Here is an 18,698-nt window from a genome sequence, read left to right as displayed (position 1 = left end):
ATGAACAGCTACGAATGACAGTATGACTTTTTTAAGCATTTAGAAAGGTTGGCACGGTGAATGCAAATGTTTACCTTTTTTTGAAACAAGCTTTTCTATTGGCTTATATTCATCCAGATTTTACATCAAGCTCAAAATAAGCCAATAAATGTGAAGCTTGAATGTATAAAAGTTTCACAGGACAATTACTCAAAAATAAGAGCATGCTTCGGTCGGCAACTGCACAGCAAGTAAACCCTACACCTCTTGTCAAAAAATACTAAAAAATTCTACAAAATCTAAGAAGTGAGGAACGTAAATTTAACCACTGCACATATTTTTAAAACCATCAGGGCACTAAGAATCACCATAATAATTGGTGGGAAGAGAATCATTTACTAGGTGAGAGGATTATGAGAAAACACCGAGAATTTTGTTTTATGAAATCTACCTTCTCATGAAGTGAACGGAGAGCTGCAAGCTCACTCTCAGCCTGTTGGTTAATGAAAGAAAAAGGACAGAGAGTAATATACAGGGAGAAAAAAAAACGAAGGGTAAAGGGGGAAAAATACATGATGTACATCTTTAATGCATGCAGTGCGGCAAATGTCTGTGTAGTTTTATCATGATAACACAGCTCTGTATATATGTTTTTTTTTATTTTTTGTGCATTGATGCTTAATGGTACATTCACAGCCAACATATACTCTATGGGTCAATGAACTGCAGATAATGAGCTATTGGTGAGCACGCCCACACTCAGCTTTGAAAAAGGCATGGTTTGTTTGCTTGTCTGTTGCCTTCACAAAAACACGGAGTCAGCTTTTTTCAAGAAGGTCATCGAGAGGATGAACAGTGAGGTCACTGTGGGCAATATTTCTCCGCAACTTCTGAAAGGGATCGCTTGTGCCAGATCTGTTCAATTCAAAATCTTAAATAATGAAGTCGACTGTACATGGTAGGGTATACAATTTGCTGTTATTGTTGTGATATTTGACAGATGATGGGGTAGCTTTTCCTTTTTTGTTTCATTTTTACAAAAATGTTTTCTGGTTTGTAATTCACAATTCAGGCTTGTCAATTATACTTCATGAAGACTGCAAGGGCGATGACACTAGACATAATTTTGCACAACTTTTGTAAAACTGTCATCTGATTGAGAATCAGTAAGCAAGATGGCCGCTGCAAGTTCCAAATGACGGGTGAAATCTGCAGTACATAGATTATATGTGAGCTAGATGCAACAACGAGACAATCCGTGATAACATGTGAACAAAGATGAAAACTTTTAATGTGATACTCTTCCAATTACACAAATTTGACACCTTTCAGGTACACAACAGTTATCGACAGCAAGGATCTTAACACCAGTCGAAAGCCCAGAAACAAAATGCATAGGCGGGTGGGTAAATGTGCACCTATGCAAAACAAGGGGAAAAGCAAGCAATGGATAAACGATGCAATGGGTGTTCAGCGAGAAAAGCGTGAACTGACCAACATGCTTGACAACTTTGAACTCTAACAGTAGAGTTTTGACATGCAGTTAATTTACATGCTTTACTGAATGCCTGTTTAAGCCTTTTCTCATCTTTTGCTCTGTTAACGTCTATTGTAGAGGTCAGAGGTCACCCTCTCTGTACACATGTACAGTGTCTATCAGTGATAACTTCAGAGATATTCCAGGCTAGATACAACTTATTAGGTAAAGCTGGACAGATATTTGGACTATCAAATTTTTAGAATATTTTTCTGATCTACTACCAATACTTGTGAAGGGGTCTCATTTTGAAGTTCTTGGAGAAATAAACTTTTCTCTGTCTTATTTTTGTGAAAATCAAAAATCATTTTTCCCCCACAGAGTTAACATTGACACAGAGATGGCCGTCATTTTGAATTTCAAATATCCTTAAATTTAAGGTAGTTTGTTTCTGAGGTGCCAAGATTTGAGCCCCGATTTATATTCATAATTTTGAAAGAGAAAGGTTGAAAGTTTCCTTGAAAACAGTCTGAGCAAAAGTTGAAGTCCTTTACTGTCAAGGTGCATACTGCCTTAAGTAAGATCACATTTGGGATAACTTCTGAGAGGGATCTCTGGATGTATGCACCAATGGTTATTGTTTTTGTGTTTCCAAATTCCAGGCAAATTTGTCTACCAGCTTGGAAGAGATGGTTTAGTGTGAGTTAATCAACTGATAATTGCTGACATGAAACTATTACAACATTTCTAGAACTGACGTTGATAATTGCCACACTTTTGATACAGCATAAGTTGCTGGTTCTACACACATTTCCACAGAATTACATCTAAATGTCTCTGCTGACACTGGCTCAAAGCCAAATCTTTGTGAATAAAGTTTTCATAAGCGCGACGTCTACAACAAAAGATACTTTATCTCATAGATACATCACACAATTTATGATGCCATTAGCTGACAGGTCTTTTCTCTTCAACAGTATTCATGTTACATAACAGTAGACAATCCAGCTATTAACAGCAAATTTAAGTACCGCCTGGTATTGATGCCTTTGTTAGCAATGAAGAAACACTTATTCTTCCTATAAACACTACATGTAGTCATTTACTAATGAATGCAGGGCTTGGCATAATTCATAGCGATACTGTCACAAAAGTACTGCTGCCATGGCAACAAACTAGCATGATTAATTGAGACAAGACACACTGACAGTGACGGTTAGTATGGTTGTAGAGGCTGGACATTTGGACAGAAAACGCTGAGCAAGGGCTTGAGAGGTCTTCTTTTTTTTGTTTGTGCTAAAAACAAATTTTCAAGACTGGCAACAGTGTGTCCTTGAATTTATATTTCTGAACTTTTTGTAGTCAATACATGACTTTCTGCATACATCTCTATGTCAGCCACATATTAGTACATGAGACATGTAAAATTCCAAAAGAGGATTTTCTCGAATCAGCAGCTTGCAAATTTTGGCTAATAGGGGCACACTGACCATCATACATTTGTCGACCTAACTAATTTTCAATGCAGAACTTTTGGCCAATTAGTTACTCATAGATTATTCAAATTTTAAATTTGCTTATATTTATTTTAACTACTATATAAAGAAAACATGAATTTTTCATGTAAGTTTAATGTGATTAACACACAAGGTTTAATTGATCTATTTGAACATGAGTTGATTAGAAATGATACCAAACTGCATGAATATTACATACAGGAACAAGCTGTAACATGACCATTTGTTTATTATTAAAACATAACTATTTGCATCTCAAGTTACTGTGAACGTTTATCCTAAATTTTAATGTTATTTCCTTACAGTTCCAAGCTCCAAGCAGATAGCTTTTACTTTTTTTATGATATCATATTTTATTATTTTACTAGCTGTCTTTTTTTTTAACCGACACATCATACCTCAGCGGTTTGGGCTGAAGATTTGCCTATGTCCTTTCGCGGAGTATCAGCGCCTAGCTCTGGTGCGTGCTGTGACTTATGTTGTTGCTGTTGTCTTTGTTGTTGGGGTTGTTGTTGTTGTTGTTGTTGGCCAGGCTTTTCAGAGGAAGAGTCCTAGAAAGCAGAGAAGCAGGCGCCACAGAGAAAAACACGAGGCAAAAAAAAAACAGTGACACATGCAAGATACACACATATATAACAGAAGCAAGACATGGAAAGCAGAAAACAATGATAGGAAATCTGTCAAATGATAAAGAAAATCCATTGAGAGAAAATACAGCAAACATGGAATAGATACTACAAAGATATAATTTACCAATTGCTGAATGCAATTATGTATAGATTCAAAGACAGGAAGACAGAAAGAACTGAATTGCAGTATATTTTTAGGCAGCTAAGATACAGATGCATATAGTGATAGACAGTGGATCTGAAGAAAATTTCCAAGTCTTTTCAGAAGAGTAACAAGATACTGTGTACATAAATTATAATGTGGAGAACATCTAGAAGAAATTATTTATGTGGTGATTTGATTGGATAAATTTGATAATGTGTATTTTTCTTTTCTTTTCTCTCTCTCTAAACCTGAAATGTAATAATATGTTATCGTCAAATGTCCTCTACAGCATCGCACATTACCATGGTAACACCAAAACCATTTACCTGTGATTGCCTCTTAGCCTCAAGTCCCCTCGGAGAAAGCATTTCAATGGAGCTCTGACCAGCGCTTCTGGAGAGACTGGACAGTGAGCTGGCCGAACTGACAGAGCTGGTGCTATCACTCCTCTTGTCTTTGTTGACCGGCTCTGCTACCGGCTTGGCGGCTTTGCCCTTGGCCCTGGTCACCTTGTGGATGGGTGCAAACAGGCCATATTTTGGCTTGCATGTGAAATACCTGGTACACAATAAAAGAGTGATATTGAAACCATCTCTGGTGAACATCAAATCTTTTGTACATACCGGGTAGTTCTTTGTATGTAAGGAGTACAATATCATATGCACAATACAATTTGTAATTTCAGCTGAAATTGGTGCTGGCAATTAAGAAGGGCAAAATTGAGAATTCAAGTTGTAACAACAAATGGAAAATTTGTATTCTTACAAACAATACACAGGGAAACGTTATACCTTGCAATGTATAAACTTTTGAATGGTTAATTAATGGGCCAGTAACTGTAAGTTTTTAATGATTTTTTCTCTTTTTTTTGTTTTGTACCGGTATGTCAACAGCAAAGTTCTTGTTCTACTCCTAAAATCATTTGAAACACTCACTATTCAGCTCGTCCACACAGTGTGTATACGTGTGAAATGTGCTAAGATTATTCTTGACATATGAATTGCAGTAAGGACTAGAATTCACTTGTCAGCATGAACAATGCAGTCTATACATTTAGAGGCCGAATTAGCAAGTTAAATACATACTGTGCATCTCAACATGCTTTGGGGAATAGAACAAGAATTAGTGAAAAAATCACCAAAAGTTACAGCTACTGGCCCTCTAACAGTGATACCGACAGTTTTTCTGCATCATTCAAGTTGGTGTGGCAAGTTGTACATGAATGGCTTGTGGTCTTGCATTTATTTCTTACAACCTAAGCCTAGAATTCCTCTAAAATCACATTGACAAAGCGCAGGATGTCGCTTACCTGGTACCGGCCACCGCGCCGTCGTTTTTACCGAGCTCCTCAACGAGCTCAACGCCACACCATTCACCCTTGGCAAACTCTGTGGTACCGATGTACCTCAGCGTTCCCAGCTTGGAACCGCTCACTAGTACTCTGTCGCCAACCTATCAATTGCAGAATTTGTAATGAATATCTAGCTTAATTCCGCCTCATCAAGACTTCCCATTGCATTTCGGTGGATATATCATACATGTACTTTTAAATGTGGGGGCTAAATTCCTGTCATAATATCAATGCTGACTAACCAGCAAGAATTTGATATGATAGTAGTCAAGTGAAATATATATCTAAATATCTAAATACCATGTCTGGAGTTAGACAATTCTTTGACGCAAGGACACTGAAAATATTAATATTAGATAGTAGTCAAGTGAAATATATATCTAAATATCTAAATACCATGTCTGGAGTAAGACAATTCTTTTGGGGGAACACCTTAAAAAGTACTCTGAGAATCTTTTGGTGCAATACTGTTCGCTTGCTACATTTGAGATGCAAAAGCTGACAGACTAGCTTCTCATTAATTTTCACAGTTCTATGTCACACAGAAAAGTCGCTGAACAATGTACGCTGACACAAGGAGAAGGTGCATGTATATCTGTGAGTCTTACTTTGTGAGTGTGAATATGCACATATGTATGGTTATTCAGTCCATAAATCTCTACCATACTCACCTTCAGTCCAAGGTTATCAGGCGCTTCGCCAGCTCCACTTCTGCCACCAGTGGATGGTATTTTGGATCCCACTTTGGTGCCCATGCGGGGCGTGCTAGGGGCACCGCTCGGCTTGGACATGCCCGTGGGGGTGGACGCCCCGGACATCGGCTCCCTTACAAGCTTTGAGACCTTCGCAAACACTCCCCTCTTGGGCTCACACTGGAAATACCTGATGCCCGCCACCGAGCCATCATTTTTGCCCAAAAAGTCATCCAAAACAACGCCAGCCCACTGCCCATGAGCGAACTGGGTTTCACCTAAGTACTGGATAATTCCCGGCTTGTTTCCGCCGACTAAAACTCGGTCTCCTATGATAAAGTCATCCTTTATTTCACTATTGCCGGCAGTTTCTGCCACCGGAGCCATCATGCTTTTTGCAAGCTGGCGAGCGTATTGAGAAGCTTCAACTGACTTCATACCAGCAGCCCTAGCAGAATGAGCTATAGCATCTACAATGATAACATAAAAGAAGATAAAAAAGTTCCGCGGTTGTGAGTCATTTGACAGACACAACCACACATTTTTCTCAGTTATGTTAGTTTTGGGGGTTAATATTCTAAAATACTAACACGCACACACGGTGAAGTATTTAGCGGAAAACAAAAACTGATATCAATGGTGGGAAAATAATAAACTACTACTTCATGAACTTCCTATTTGTGTAATTTTAACTGACCATTCTGTGAGTAATATAATGTACGCATGCCTTGCAATGGACAGTGCATATGTGCCGATCATTTCATTCTCTTGCTGAAAAGTTACCTTCATTTTCATAGTATACTAGCTCTCTAGCAGTTACGGCTAGGAGCAGAGAGGGCATCAAGGTTTCATTTTCAATGAGAGATCATGCATTGTGGTCATCTATTTACAGTAACCACAGTCCATTTTGTCAGTACAATGGGAACATGCTACTCATAGGCATTAACTGTCATACCATTGTTGTGTTAGTTTTAACATGTTAATGGAAACGGGCAATCCAAATGGCAAAAACGAAAATCAATACGTGTTGTCAGACATTTGAAAAGGTTTGAACATTGGTAAATTAAAGGCTTAATGACCAAATTCTGTGAAAATTTATCTGTTTCCATTTCAAAGTTCCCTTTTCACATAATTTGGTTGTCATTTGCGTTTCTTACACCTTCCTGACAAATACAAACGCTCACTTTTTGTGGACGAAATTTTCGTGAAAAACTGGACAGTGCAAAATTCTAAATCACATATGCAACTTATGACATAGAATATAATAAAATACTTTCTGTGCAAAATTTCTTTTTGGCAAATACCTGTATACTGCTGTATGAATCTTTTTCAAATTTACAACATTTCATTCACTGATGAAAACAGTTACAGTATTCATCAAATTCACTTCTTTGCTGACCAAATTAACAGCGTACAAGGCAAACTGAGTTACATCACACGTGTATGATCACTGATTGGCAAGCAACCACGTTCCAATACAGACATGCTTTGCTCATAATATCAGTACAAACTATCAAACTAATTTCGTCTAAGTATGATCTTGGCATTCAGCAACCAACCACAAACAGGAAGTTCAGGTCTATACAAGCAAAACTGCTGTCAACATTCATGTTCAAGTTTATAACAACACTCAAAATTGGGAAAACCTCTTAACCCCACCACCAATTACATGTGCTTAAAATGACGCCGGCTTCAACTCTATAAAGCATTGTGAAGTGTTTTATCAATCATTTGGATCAAGACATTGCTAAGTACATTACAATGTATCTTCTCAAAAACTGATTCTCTACTGTCAATATAAATTAGTAAAAGTATACTGAAAGATGAAATTCACACTACGGTACGTACTAACAGTAAGTTCAGAAAACAATGCTTTAAAACACTTACTAAAAGTTGTGTCCCAGTGGTGATGTCACACCACTGCTTTCACCAATTCCAAACGACATAATTTTTACAGAGTCAAACTCTGCGTCCCTTGCTCAATGCTGAATTTGAAGGTTCTTTTGGTGAAAATTCAGAAACACCGACTTAACAATGTCTTGATTCAGTCTTTACTTTCAATATTGCTACACATTGTGTGATGCAAAAAAACACATTGATATAATATATGACGGCAAGTGTGTAAATAAATCCACCACCAATCTGTGTAAGACAAAGGTGTGTATGTAGTGGTGGTGATGTCTGGGTAGACCGCTCTGATTAAATCCTCTTTGGCCACCTGAAACTTTATCTAATGCCTCTTCTCTGTTTGAAATACCTCAAAAACGTAAAGAACTGATTTAAAATTCTAAACAATTTAAAATACTAATCATAGTTCTGAGTTTTTTTCTCCCCATCCCATTCACTGATTCAGGCACCTAAAGGATGATATCTCACAATTTGGAACTTGTTGAAGAGGGTTTGACATGCAAGAAACAGGATTACTGTTACTGCATGAGGAACTGGAGCATTTCCGCGGTCTCTCTGACGTAATTGCTAAAGTAGGCTGCCATGACGGGACTTGAAACTTGTTTTACAATGTCATATAAATTTATTAAGGAGGTGCACTGCATGGTTGTTGAAAGGTTCTTTTTCTCTTTTCACTCTGTATTAAAGACAATGAAACAGCCTATTCTTGTTTGCATCGATAGGTTTAGAACACACTACATCTTATAATTCCAAATATTTTTGCTCCACGATGAGAAAATTATGATAGCCCTAACGCTTGCTTAATCAAAGGTTTATCCTGCATACTAACAAAATACACATACTTGATGACTTCACTCAGTTGTAAGTGCAAAAAAAACCACAAATGTATAGGCCACAAGTTTGTGTTATCCACACAGGAGAAAAAATGAGGGGTGTCGAAGTCACTAACCTTCTATTTGATTTAATTGTTTCCATGGGAAGCGGTACGTGTGGCTTCCTCTTTCGCTTCTACCCTCACTATTATGTGTCACAACAAAGGAGAAGCTTTTCTCTGAACACAAAATTCCAAAAAAGGGAACTCTTTTTTATGAATTCAGTGATTTTACAGAGGATGACTTTTCTACATGATTTGATTGATGTGTTCTTTAAGACAAGAAATCTGAGTCGATGGTAAGGTACTACATTTATCGAGAGAGTTATGATAAGGGGGGGATCGAAGACAAAGAGGGGGAGGGGGCTGATGTGTATGCCTCCTACTAGTGGTACAAACATCACCACCACCACTTTGATTGAAAGCAATGATTTCATGAATAGGGAATATAAAGTTTGAAGGTCTTGGATATTATTGACATTGTGTTTGACTAGAACAAGGGCTTGAAATAACCATGTTTTCTCTTACGACAATAAGCTTGTGCTGCACACTGTAGAGGGCTACACTTTTGTCTACCAAATACTTGTTTGGTGTAACATGAGCAACATTGTGGATGTTTGTGCCTGCAGCCTCTGATAATTTTCCTCAAAATTCAAAATCATTAGAATGTAACCATTGAGTACAGCATCCAGTGTACAAACACTCCACAGTGAGCTGACAGTACTTTAAATTTGGTTATTTTTTTTTTTTTGCACAAACTTTTCAAGCCTAAAATAAATAACAGATACCTTTAGTAAATGCTTAAATTCTCATAAAAATTTTAGTACAGCAACTAATCGCACTGGTTCATTTCAAGCCCCTAAGTGAACTGAAATTTTTCACAATTAAAACGACAGTTACAGTCACCAGATCCCGTTCATCCCAGAGTCACAAAAAAGGGAATTAAACAGCAAACGTTTCTGAGTACAGGCTACTGCAATGTAACTAAGCTATGCCTGTATGAAGAGAAAGTGAGTTTTAACACAGTCCAGAGAAAACTACAGGATAGCAAGAGTGATGGCAACTCTTTTAAATTTTATCTTTTCAGCGTGCAGAGTAAAGTCAAACTGTCTCTGTTCTGTCTTTCTGTTACTTATTTTGTAAAGACTTGGCAAAAGAACTGAACTATAGACATTTTTTTACACACAATCTGTCAAACTTTTCCAGTCAATTTTTTAATGTAGATACATTGCTAGGTGTTCAAGGTACAGTAGGTTGCTTCCCATGGACAGAGTTTGGACTCTACAATTTTTTACAGAACTTTTCTAGTCTCCTGCTCATTTGGACTCATTTTAAACAGATGGTGTAAATAAAGTTTTCACCATTTTTTTGTTTTTTAAATTGAAAATTAAGTCTTTCCCGAAAAGTTCACATTATGGTAGTACTTGCCTCAAAATTGATATCTACACTTTTGCTCAAACTTTCCTCAAGGAATCTACAAATCATTCTTTTTCTTAATCAAGAATAAAAATCAATGGTCACCATGCAAAATTTGGTACCACAGAAACAAATAACTTAATATTTACCTACACATGAAATTCAAAATGGCCACCATCCCTGTGTATCTCTATTGGGAAAATCAAATTTTCAATTTTCACAAATAAGCCAGTGAAACCTTAACTTACTCCGTGAGCTTGAAAATGAGCCCCATCAAATGGTAGAACAAAATAGTACTACACAAGTTTGAGTGTCTGAATACATGTCCCTGAGGGGTTCTATCTTAAAATTAAAATATTGGTCAACTTGGGGTTATCATATCTTTAGTACCAAAATTTGCATGGAGATACCTCATGAATAAGAATGGTTTGAATCATGGTGAGAAAACTTTGAGCATGAGTTTAAAATTTCAATTTTGAGGCAAATACCGGTACTACCTTGCAGAGGTCTAAAACATCACTTTGCCAATGCCTTTTTAATCATTTTGGAATAATTTTTTTAAAATAAATATGAGGTAAAAAAAAGGGCAACATCACATCCTGAAATGAAGAGAACCCCTTCTTTTTTCAAACACATTTTATATATGCCTTTTTATACAGTTCATATTTGACTGGTGAAAATATGCACAGAACACGAGAGACAGTCAGCAGGCCTCACTCCTTCTGACAAAGAAATTTTGTCAAATCGATGACAAAATTTGATTTGCCAGAGGAAAATGCTATCACAGTATAGGCAGGGATGAAAACAGGGGGTTACGATACCTGAAGAACTTATGGCTTCAAGATGAGTGAGATAAAAAGGACCGTGAAAAAAGCACATTGTACATCATTATAATCAGACATTAGTATGTAACAAGATTTCACAAAACAAAAACATGATAGTATGGTACAATGGACAGTAAACTGTAACACTACAATATGAAGTATTAGTATGGCCAGCTACGGTGAAATGAGATCACTACAATGTGTAACACACACATGCATATGGCAGTATGACCACCTTGGCGTTCCTACCTTCTGTGCGTGTCGCATTCAAAAGCCCCACCACTGGAACGGAGGGGGAATAAATGCACGGGAGACACCGACAGATAAAAGAGAGAGAGACAAGAAGGAGAGAGAAAGACAAGCGATGAAAGATCAATGGACTTTTACATAGCAAATGGTGTTCGGTGGAGAGTGAATGTTTAACAAAGAACTTAGGGAGTACTTTAAAACCCTTTAAGTCACTGGCTGCCATTGCATTGGTGTGATATGTACATAATTTTTGTTGCTGCACTTTAAGCTTTATGAGAAATGTAAAATTAAGCCTTACCATGGAATGAATTACTTAGCTGCATTTTAGTTTTACACCATCCTTTATATCAGTATATGAAAGCAGTTGTCAGCCTTGACTATTCAAATTTTTTTCTGATCCTTTGATAACCCTGTGACCTCTACTATCCAATCATATTTTCAGTATAACATAATATCAATAGACAAATTCTTTTTAATGACTTAAGATATTTCCAGTGGAATTTCACTTCTCTGTGTCTTGCAAGTGGTTTCCTTTGCAAAATACAGTTGGAATTTTTTTCAATATTGGGCAACATGGAGATAAAATCTTTGACCAGCACAATTGAACAATTGAAAAAACAGAAAAAAATATTTTTTGAAATTTTGTTTTTTTTGAAAGTAGGTTCTGTCATTTGATTACATTACATTTTAATAATGTATACAATTAATTTAATTATTTCCTTTTGTTTATTTGAGATAATGCTCTGTTACATTTAGGAGTGATAGATAAGTTAGACAACTGCTAACATATAAATAAGAGAAATACAAAAAGAATCAAGATTTTGATTTGTTCACCATGTCGTTCATCACATTAAGACTGCTGATTGACCTAGCAATGTGGTATTTTACTTAATTTCCTTTCTTCAAAAGACAGAACCAATAACAGGCCAAAGAAAAACAATGCAAGTTTTTGTTTCATCATGGACAAATCCAAAAAGTTGAACGTTTTTTACCAGACCAGCCTTTCAGGCAGTCTCACATGCTGTTTGTGAAGCAAACTGTTATGTACGGTAGTATACAAATAAATTTATAAGCCCCAGTAACTGATGAAGTTTTCTCCAGTATTTTTGTTCAATGTACAAACTATAATTTCTTGGTCTATTTCTGCCAAGTGTTGAAAAACAAAGTACTTGGCCAAAAGTATGATGTACATGTACATTGTTGTTGTTGATAATGAATGTACACATCTGAATTCATTTGTCATGAATCCAGATGCTGGTTACACCATGTACATCTAGTGGTTGGGTGGCTGAATACTAAATTTATTTTAATGTGCTCAAAGAATAAACTGAAGGTACTGTTACTGGGGTTTTAAACTGATGTATCAGCATTTCACAATTTTGCTGACCCAATAATATTTTGGCAATTGAATAGAAAGTTTGGCGTCAAAATTTCAATACAGTCTTGTGATGACGAAGATGGTGCTGAAAAATATTGATTCCAATGTCTGGCTTTTACATAAACACCATGCACATAGCAAATGATAAATGACAAAATCATTACAAAGGAGATGTACAGATGGCGATGATACAATTATGAATGATTCAGGACAAAACATAAAACATAAATTACAACACTTTTTTCTTTCGCAAGCACATTTTAACACAAGTGCAGGAAGTGAAACAGCCAGTGAAAAAAAATTCATGCATCAGCTGGGATCTCTTTGACTGTATGATGTATTGCCTCATTTTCCACAATTTTTCAGAAAATTTGCAGTTTTCTTTCACAAATGGTGCGCATGAAGTTATAACATTTCAGGCACGACATGCTTGCAACCACTCAATGGAAACGGTGACAAAAACAAAATACAGTACACCGAGCTGTGGAAAGGCGGTCTTCAGTATTTTCAGAAAACAATAATATTATATTATACTGCAGACCGGAGAATACCAGAGATGCATGAAAAAACTAATTTTTCAAACATTCCACCAGCATATACTACAGAAAAACAGGTGCTCAATTAAATTTGTTGTGCTGATTATAAAAATCTCGGCAATTTCCCATAATGAAGGCAAGGCCATACGACAACTGGCAATGCAATCTACCAATCTTTGCATGGTGTCGCAGACAATAACTACATACACATTATACATGTGATTAGACTGATCTCATTATATCGGCCAAAGTAATGACTGAAGAATATTAATGCAATGGTAATTTTGATATTATCCAAAATGAATGGATGAAATTGTTTCTCAGTGTCTTTTTTTTTTTTTTCGTACCATAGAAATTTACTTACCTTCCGGTTTTGATTGTGAATGAACAGGTTTTGGAAGTCCGCTTGCGCCAGGCGGCCTGGCGATTTTGGAAGGTGGTCTGAGACCGGAGGGCTTCCCTGCTGCTCCACTCATGGTTAACTTAAGTTCGTCCTCGTTGAGAATCAGGAAATAAAAAGATAAAAGATTGATGGCAGGTTTTCAAGACGTGTTTATTTCACTCCGCTTTGGATATCACACATCAATAATGTGTTCAGTCAGTTGTGGCATCAAAGGGCGTATGATGATTGGAAGACATGACCCGATGGGTGCAATTGTCCAGTCGATGTTTCCAGTATAAAAACAGAGTGACAGTTTTCTACAAGAAGAAAGCGATCCCTGCCGCCTTCCAAACAACAGTGTTGAGAAAATTCGTTGGTTAGCCAGCAAGGGCTGTGGGAGACAGGACAAGTACTTGCAGAAATATAGTTTACAGAATTAGTTCCAAACTGTATTACGTCCTTAGCGAAGCTATTCAACCACCTCCCATCTACAGGAAATCAGTCCTCGCCTTCATTGAACCGTGGAGGAAATAACAACCACGCATGAATCCTATAAATGGTTCTGGATGTCTTGAAGTAAAAGAGTAAGCAGCCAGTTCCACCGCAGTGACTCCACTCACATGTATTTCCAGTATGATGATGATATGATTTACACTGAACGATATGTCTGCAGCCTATCCCAACAGGAAAGATGTCGGGTGACCTGGAAGATGAAACATCATTGAACTCATAAAATAGTCAATTATGGATCAATGTCAGTGGCAGGCTTAGATTGATCAAACAATCATTATGAAATGTGATCTAGCTGGTCAAGTTCAGAGTACAAGATATAAATACAAGACACACGTCAAGTGGAGTACTTATATTTCAAATGCAGTCACGCCTGTATAAGATTACACACACAAAATGAGCAAAAGTCCAAACTTTGAAAACACTTTTGTTTACTCCTGTATAGATTCTTACAAGTTACTCTTATTCTTACATGAAAGTTTTAGAGGTGGTTTGCATTCGACAACTAAATATGAAGATGCCTATGGGACAATACAGAAACATCCGCTGCCTAGCATTCATATTCACAATACTAAAGCCACATGCATGTATATTGGAAATATACATGTAAATGTATATTAGAAATATACATGTATATTAGAAATATACATGTATATTGGAAATATACATGTATATTGGAAATACATACACGTACATAACCATTTGGAAATGAACATGTAGTACAAATATCAAATTGTCATACATTCATGAAAAAGTGTAGTATCTACATAGCTACTGTACAATACTATGATACTGCATGCTCCATAAAAATGTATTTGCCATTCACTGTACAGCAAATCACGACAAACTCAAGTTAACGGACACAAATCTGATTCTTATGAGCTACCTATGCATATTTACCGATACTAGCTATATTCCATTTACTTGTGTAGACATGTACATGTAATCTGACAGACTGTCCCTTTACTTTCTACTCAGATTTCAATCTTTCAAATTCACTCACCACAGAACAATAACGCAAAAGCTCTTTATTTACATTTTCAACATGGCACTCTTCAGAGCACTGCACACTGCTACTAGCACTGATTAAACTCTACAGATATGGCAGACAGACCCAGTGGAGTTTGACTCTTTCAACAATTGAACTCTTTCATCCATTAGTCTCAGTGCTTTAGCTTATGCCTAAACATTCATTGGTTTTGGGTCAAAGGGCGAAGAATATACAAGAAGTACATTACGTGATGTACAATGTACAATGTACATTACAATACATATCATCACTTATCTGATCACACTACTATTTTTATTTTGCCAATTGGTTGGCAAATCATTATCAACTTTTCTAAATTAATTAAAATGGGGTAACGGCACAAAGCTAGCCATCTTTTGGCCATGCCAATTTTGTAAACACCCACTTCATTCCAAAGACACTACAAAAATTAAAGTTCTGTGTAAAAATCAATTCTATAGAACTTACATGTTACTTTAATTATTCATGAATATAAATACACCTCTACATTTCGATAAAAAATCCATATTGAAGAACATATATTAAAATGACATAATGATGAAATAATTGAAGACTGAAGGCAGCTAGTGCATAACATACCGGAAACATCTCCCACGCATATGAACATGGGCTGGAACACGAAAAACTAACGACATTTTCCACATAAGTAACACCCAGTGACACTTACATGCAGACAATCAGATGCACTCAACTCAGCTGCTTCACACTGACCCACTCAACTGTGTCAGTTTTTATTTTCCCTTAATTAAATTCTTTTGATATATTGAACTGACAAACCCTTCAGTAATAATATTTAGACCAGACATTACGCATACATGTACATGCACGACTCAAAGTTCACAGTGTGTTCGTATCCTAAGGCTAAAAATAGCCATCTCTCAGTTTTGAATAATTCAAGATTCCGCATGTTGTACAGACAATGTGGTTTATCATGCCTGTGATGAGTGTCACTCAGATCATAAATGATACATACGCTTACTTAGATTTCAACTACAAAACTATAAATGCTTGTGAAGATAAGATACACAATACCCTACAAATCTGTCTTAAAATCCAAAACATTCCCTCATCATATTTACTGTTTTTTTTTCACAAAATTTTTTGCAGCTTGTTTTTTTTTCAGAATTGGATTTTGTCCAAAATGAAACTTGAAACCTTCCTCACCATTTATGGCAATTGTTACTGCATGAGTACAATGTCGGCTCTCAGTCAGGAAGTTTACAAATTTAGTACGCCAGACATTCACCATGACATGATGTCTGTACTCTGCGAGGCCGTGAATTTGAATCGTATATACTGAGCGTTTGTACGTGATTGTCTTTCACATGTATGAAGAACTACAGATTTACTGACTTGTCTACACGTATACCCTCAGTATTTATTACACATCACAGGACAGATGACTTATGCTGATAGTGTTTCTATAGAGCAAGGCAAAACAATAAATTCATCACCACGTATTTCCATTCACCACAACATGAACGTTACAATTGAAAGCATCACATTGGAAATCAATTATGCATGATGTGATTTCTATGACGTGTCACGGATGCCCATATTACAAACGTCATCACCGGCATGACTAATGATTTACTGTCTTGATTTGGCAATAAACTGATGGCATATTGCCATTGATTTTACCCTCTGAATTGCAAGGAGCTATTCACAGTGGACAAAAGCTGTGAACACTACAATGCCTTACTGGAATGCAAACCATGGTCACTCCTCAAATAGGTTCCTCACATCATGCTTCAAAGACAGTAATCAGTTTTTGCAACTACAAGCTGTACTATTCCTGTCTGATTGCGTTACTTTTTCTGGAAATTATCCATGGAAACAGATTTTGTGACACAAAATTTATCACAATCATCTAAATATCACATGAATTACAAGTACATGTACATACCACTGACAAAATGTTTGGTCAACAAAGCATGAAAAAATATCATTTTAATTACTGATAGACATTCTGTAACATTAGAAGTTACAGAAACTTTGATAAATTGACCCCAGATCCTAGCAGCCAATTTCTACATCATCATGTGCAACATTTTTGGAAATATTTCTTTGATAATTGTATAAAGTGTATGTCACCAATATCTCTAAAAAACATATTACATGTAGGAGTCTCTCCTGTGACCTTTGACTTTTCCACTGTTGAATAGTCTGTTCAGGAAAGACATTTTCTTAATTTGAAGTCTCAGGTAATTGTCACTGACTATACTATTGATTTTGAAGGGAAAGCTCTAATGACGCGTGTTATAATTTTCTGACAATTATGTCAGTCACGGATAAATACATCAGCTTGCAATGAGCCCATTGTGTGAATAGCTAAATATCTGGTATCAAGCATTAAATTAGTACCAGTACTTTTTGTACTACAATTTATTCTGACTTGCCACACACGAAATAACCTTGTTGACATTCTGGTTGTAGTTATGGAGTTCTGACTGGTGTAGTGATCAACGTGATTAATCTGAGTGTTTTTACGGTTGTAATGGCACGCAGGGGTCAGCTGAGCTACATGTATCAGTGCTGCCACAGTGAACATGTACAGCTTTCAATTTCAATTTCGCCTGCACAACACATTCATAATGTATCACTGATCTGTTTTTTTTTCCGATAGTTATCCTGCAAAGTTCACATAATCAGCATCAGGTCAAGTTGGTTAAAAACAAGAGTGGTATAGCATGTCCCATGTGATGCATTTCATTAGTAAAAGCCCTGGATATTTGAAGGCCCTTGAAAACGTAGATACATGTACAGTACAAGGGATTTTTTGCCAACCTGAGGCTAAACCTGCTATAACATGCCATGCCAAGTGGGTGAACATTAATGCATAAAGATTTGGCTCAATGTAACTTTTTACTGACTTGGTCGGTGGGGAAACTGACAGGTCTAGAAGGTGAAGGGTTAATCTACATGTTATATGTTGTGATGATTGATTTTAAAAACACTGGTCTACACTTAAAACAATATATTACAAATTATAACAATATTATATGTATATAATGTCTATATTATACATGTACCCATCATGTATAAGACTACAGTTTGGTTGCCTTTTATCAAACAAAACTGTGGTCTTGCTTGTCGGACAAGGTTCACAGTTTCTTACTGAAATCTAATCCACCTACAGCCAATTTTCTGCACAGAGCACCTTTAGAAAATGCTGTTTATGATGCACATCCTAAATAGAGTGGTGACATCAGACAATGTGATCTTTGACACAACTCCAGTCAACTCCGTCCAAAAACCGCTTCATGCAAAGCAAATGGCGTCCCTCAGACAACAGGGGGCATTATGTGCTCTTTTGTGAGTCCTCCGCGGGCTCCTTTGTGAATTCTCCAAAGGTAAGTACACAGGGACAGCGTAGGTTAAGCTATGACTGGCCTCATAGACAAAAGTCACAACAGCTAGCCTAGTGATGAGAAACTGCACTCCACACTACTCAGAATTCACAGTACTTGTGACTAGAATGCTTGAACAGCTAGGTTATACAACTGTCCTTGCTCTATGAGAGTATATACCCAACAGATCAGCATCTGTCAGATGAAATTCAGGTCAACACTAATGGCATGTCCTGAATTCATCCATGCACTGAAAGTTTATGTACACAAACTGACACTGATAGCTATGAGAAGTTATCAGCTGCCTGAAGTAAATCTCTCCAATTTATGAACTACTTAGGGGCTGTCGATCATACAAGCTGACACCAAAATTAAGGAATAATGTTTCTAGTGCATCAGCTTTTGTGATCAACGATCCCTAAATGAAAATAAAATAAATCAACTGGCAAAGTTC

General features: G+C 36.7%; 1 protein-coding gene across 17 annotated transcripts in view; it reads right to left on the bottom strand.

Moving 5' to 3' along the window:
- The window catches only part of LOC139145411 (CAP-Gly domain-containing linker protein 1-like), a 57,167-nt gene that overhangs the window by 27,727 nt on the left and 10,742 nt on the right, over positions 1 to 18,698 (bottom strand). For 5 of the 17 annotated variants that reach the window (XR_011554918.1, XR_011554917.1, XM_070716557.1 and 2 more), the window contains exons 2-9: positions 13,337 to 14,057; positions 11,059 to 11,091; positions 8,648 to 8,749; positions 5,770 to 6,260; positions 5,057 to 5,199; positions 4,074 to 4,305; positions 3,372 to 3,524; positions 431 to 472 (exon numbers count right to left, since the gene is read on the bottom strand). Coding sequence is in view for 15 of the 17 variants with exons in the window: in XM_070716557.1 (XP_070572658.1) it covers positions 431 to 472; positions 3,372 to 3,524; positions 4,074 to 4,305; positions 5,057 to 5,199; positions 5,770 to 6,260; positions 8,648 to 8,749; positions 11,059 to 11,091; positions 13,337 to 13,448 (1,308 nt within the window). In the remaining 2 variants the exon portion in view is untranslated. Of the gene's footprint in view, positions 1 to 430; positions 473 to 3,371; positions 3,525 to 4,073; positions 4,306 to 5,056; positions 5,200 to 5,769; positions 6,261 to 8,647; positions 8,750 to 10,806; positions 10,822 to 11,058; positions 11,092 to 13,336; positions 14,058 to 18,698 lie in introns of all 17 variants that reach the window. The other 12 variants (XM_070716560.1, XM_070716562.1, XM_070716563.1 and 9 more) reach the window with 12 other exon arrangements.

Source organism: Ptychodera flava, chromosome 12 (genome assembly GCF_041260155.1).
Source record: "Ptychodera flava strain L36383 chromosome 12, AS_Pfla_20210202, whole genome shotgun sequence".
NCBI lineage: Eukaryota > Metazoa > Hemichordata > Enteropneusta > Ptychoderidae > Ptychodera > Ptychodera flava.
The sequence above is the reverse complement of the archived record's forward strand: the minus strand, read 5'-3'. Positions and strand labels throughout refer to the sequence as shown.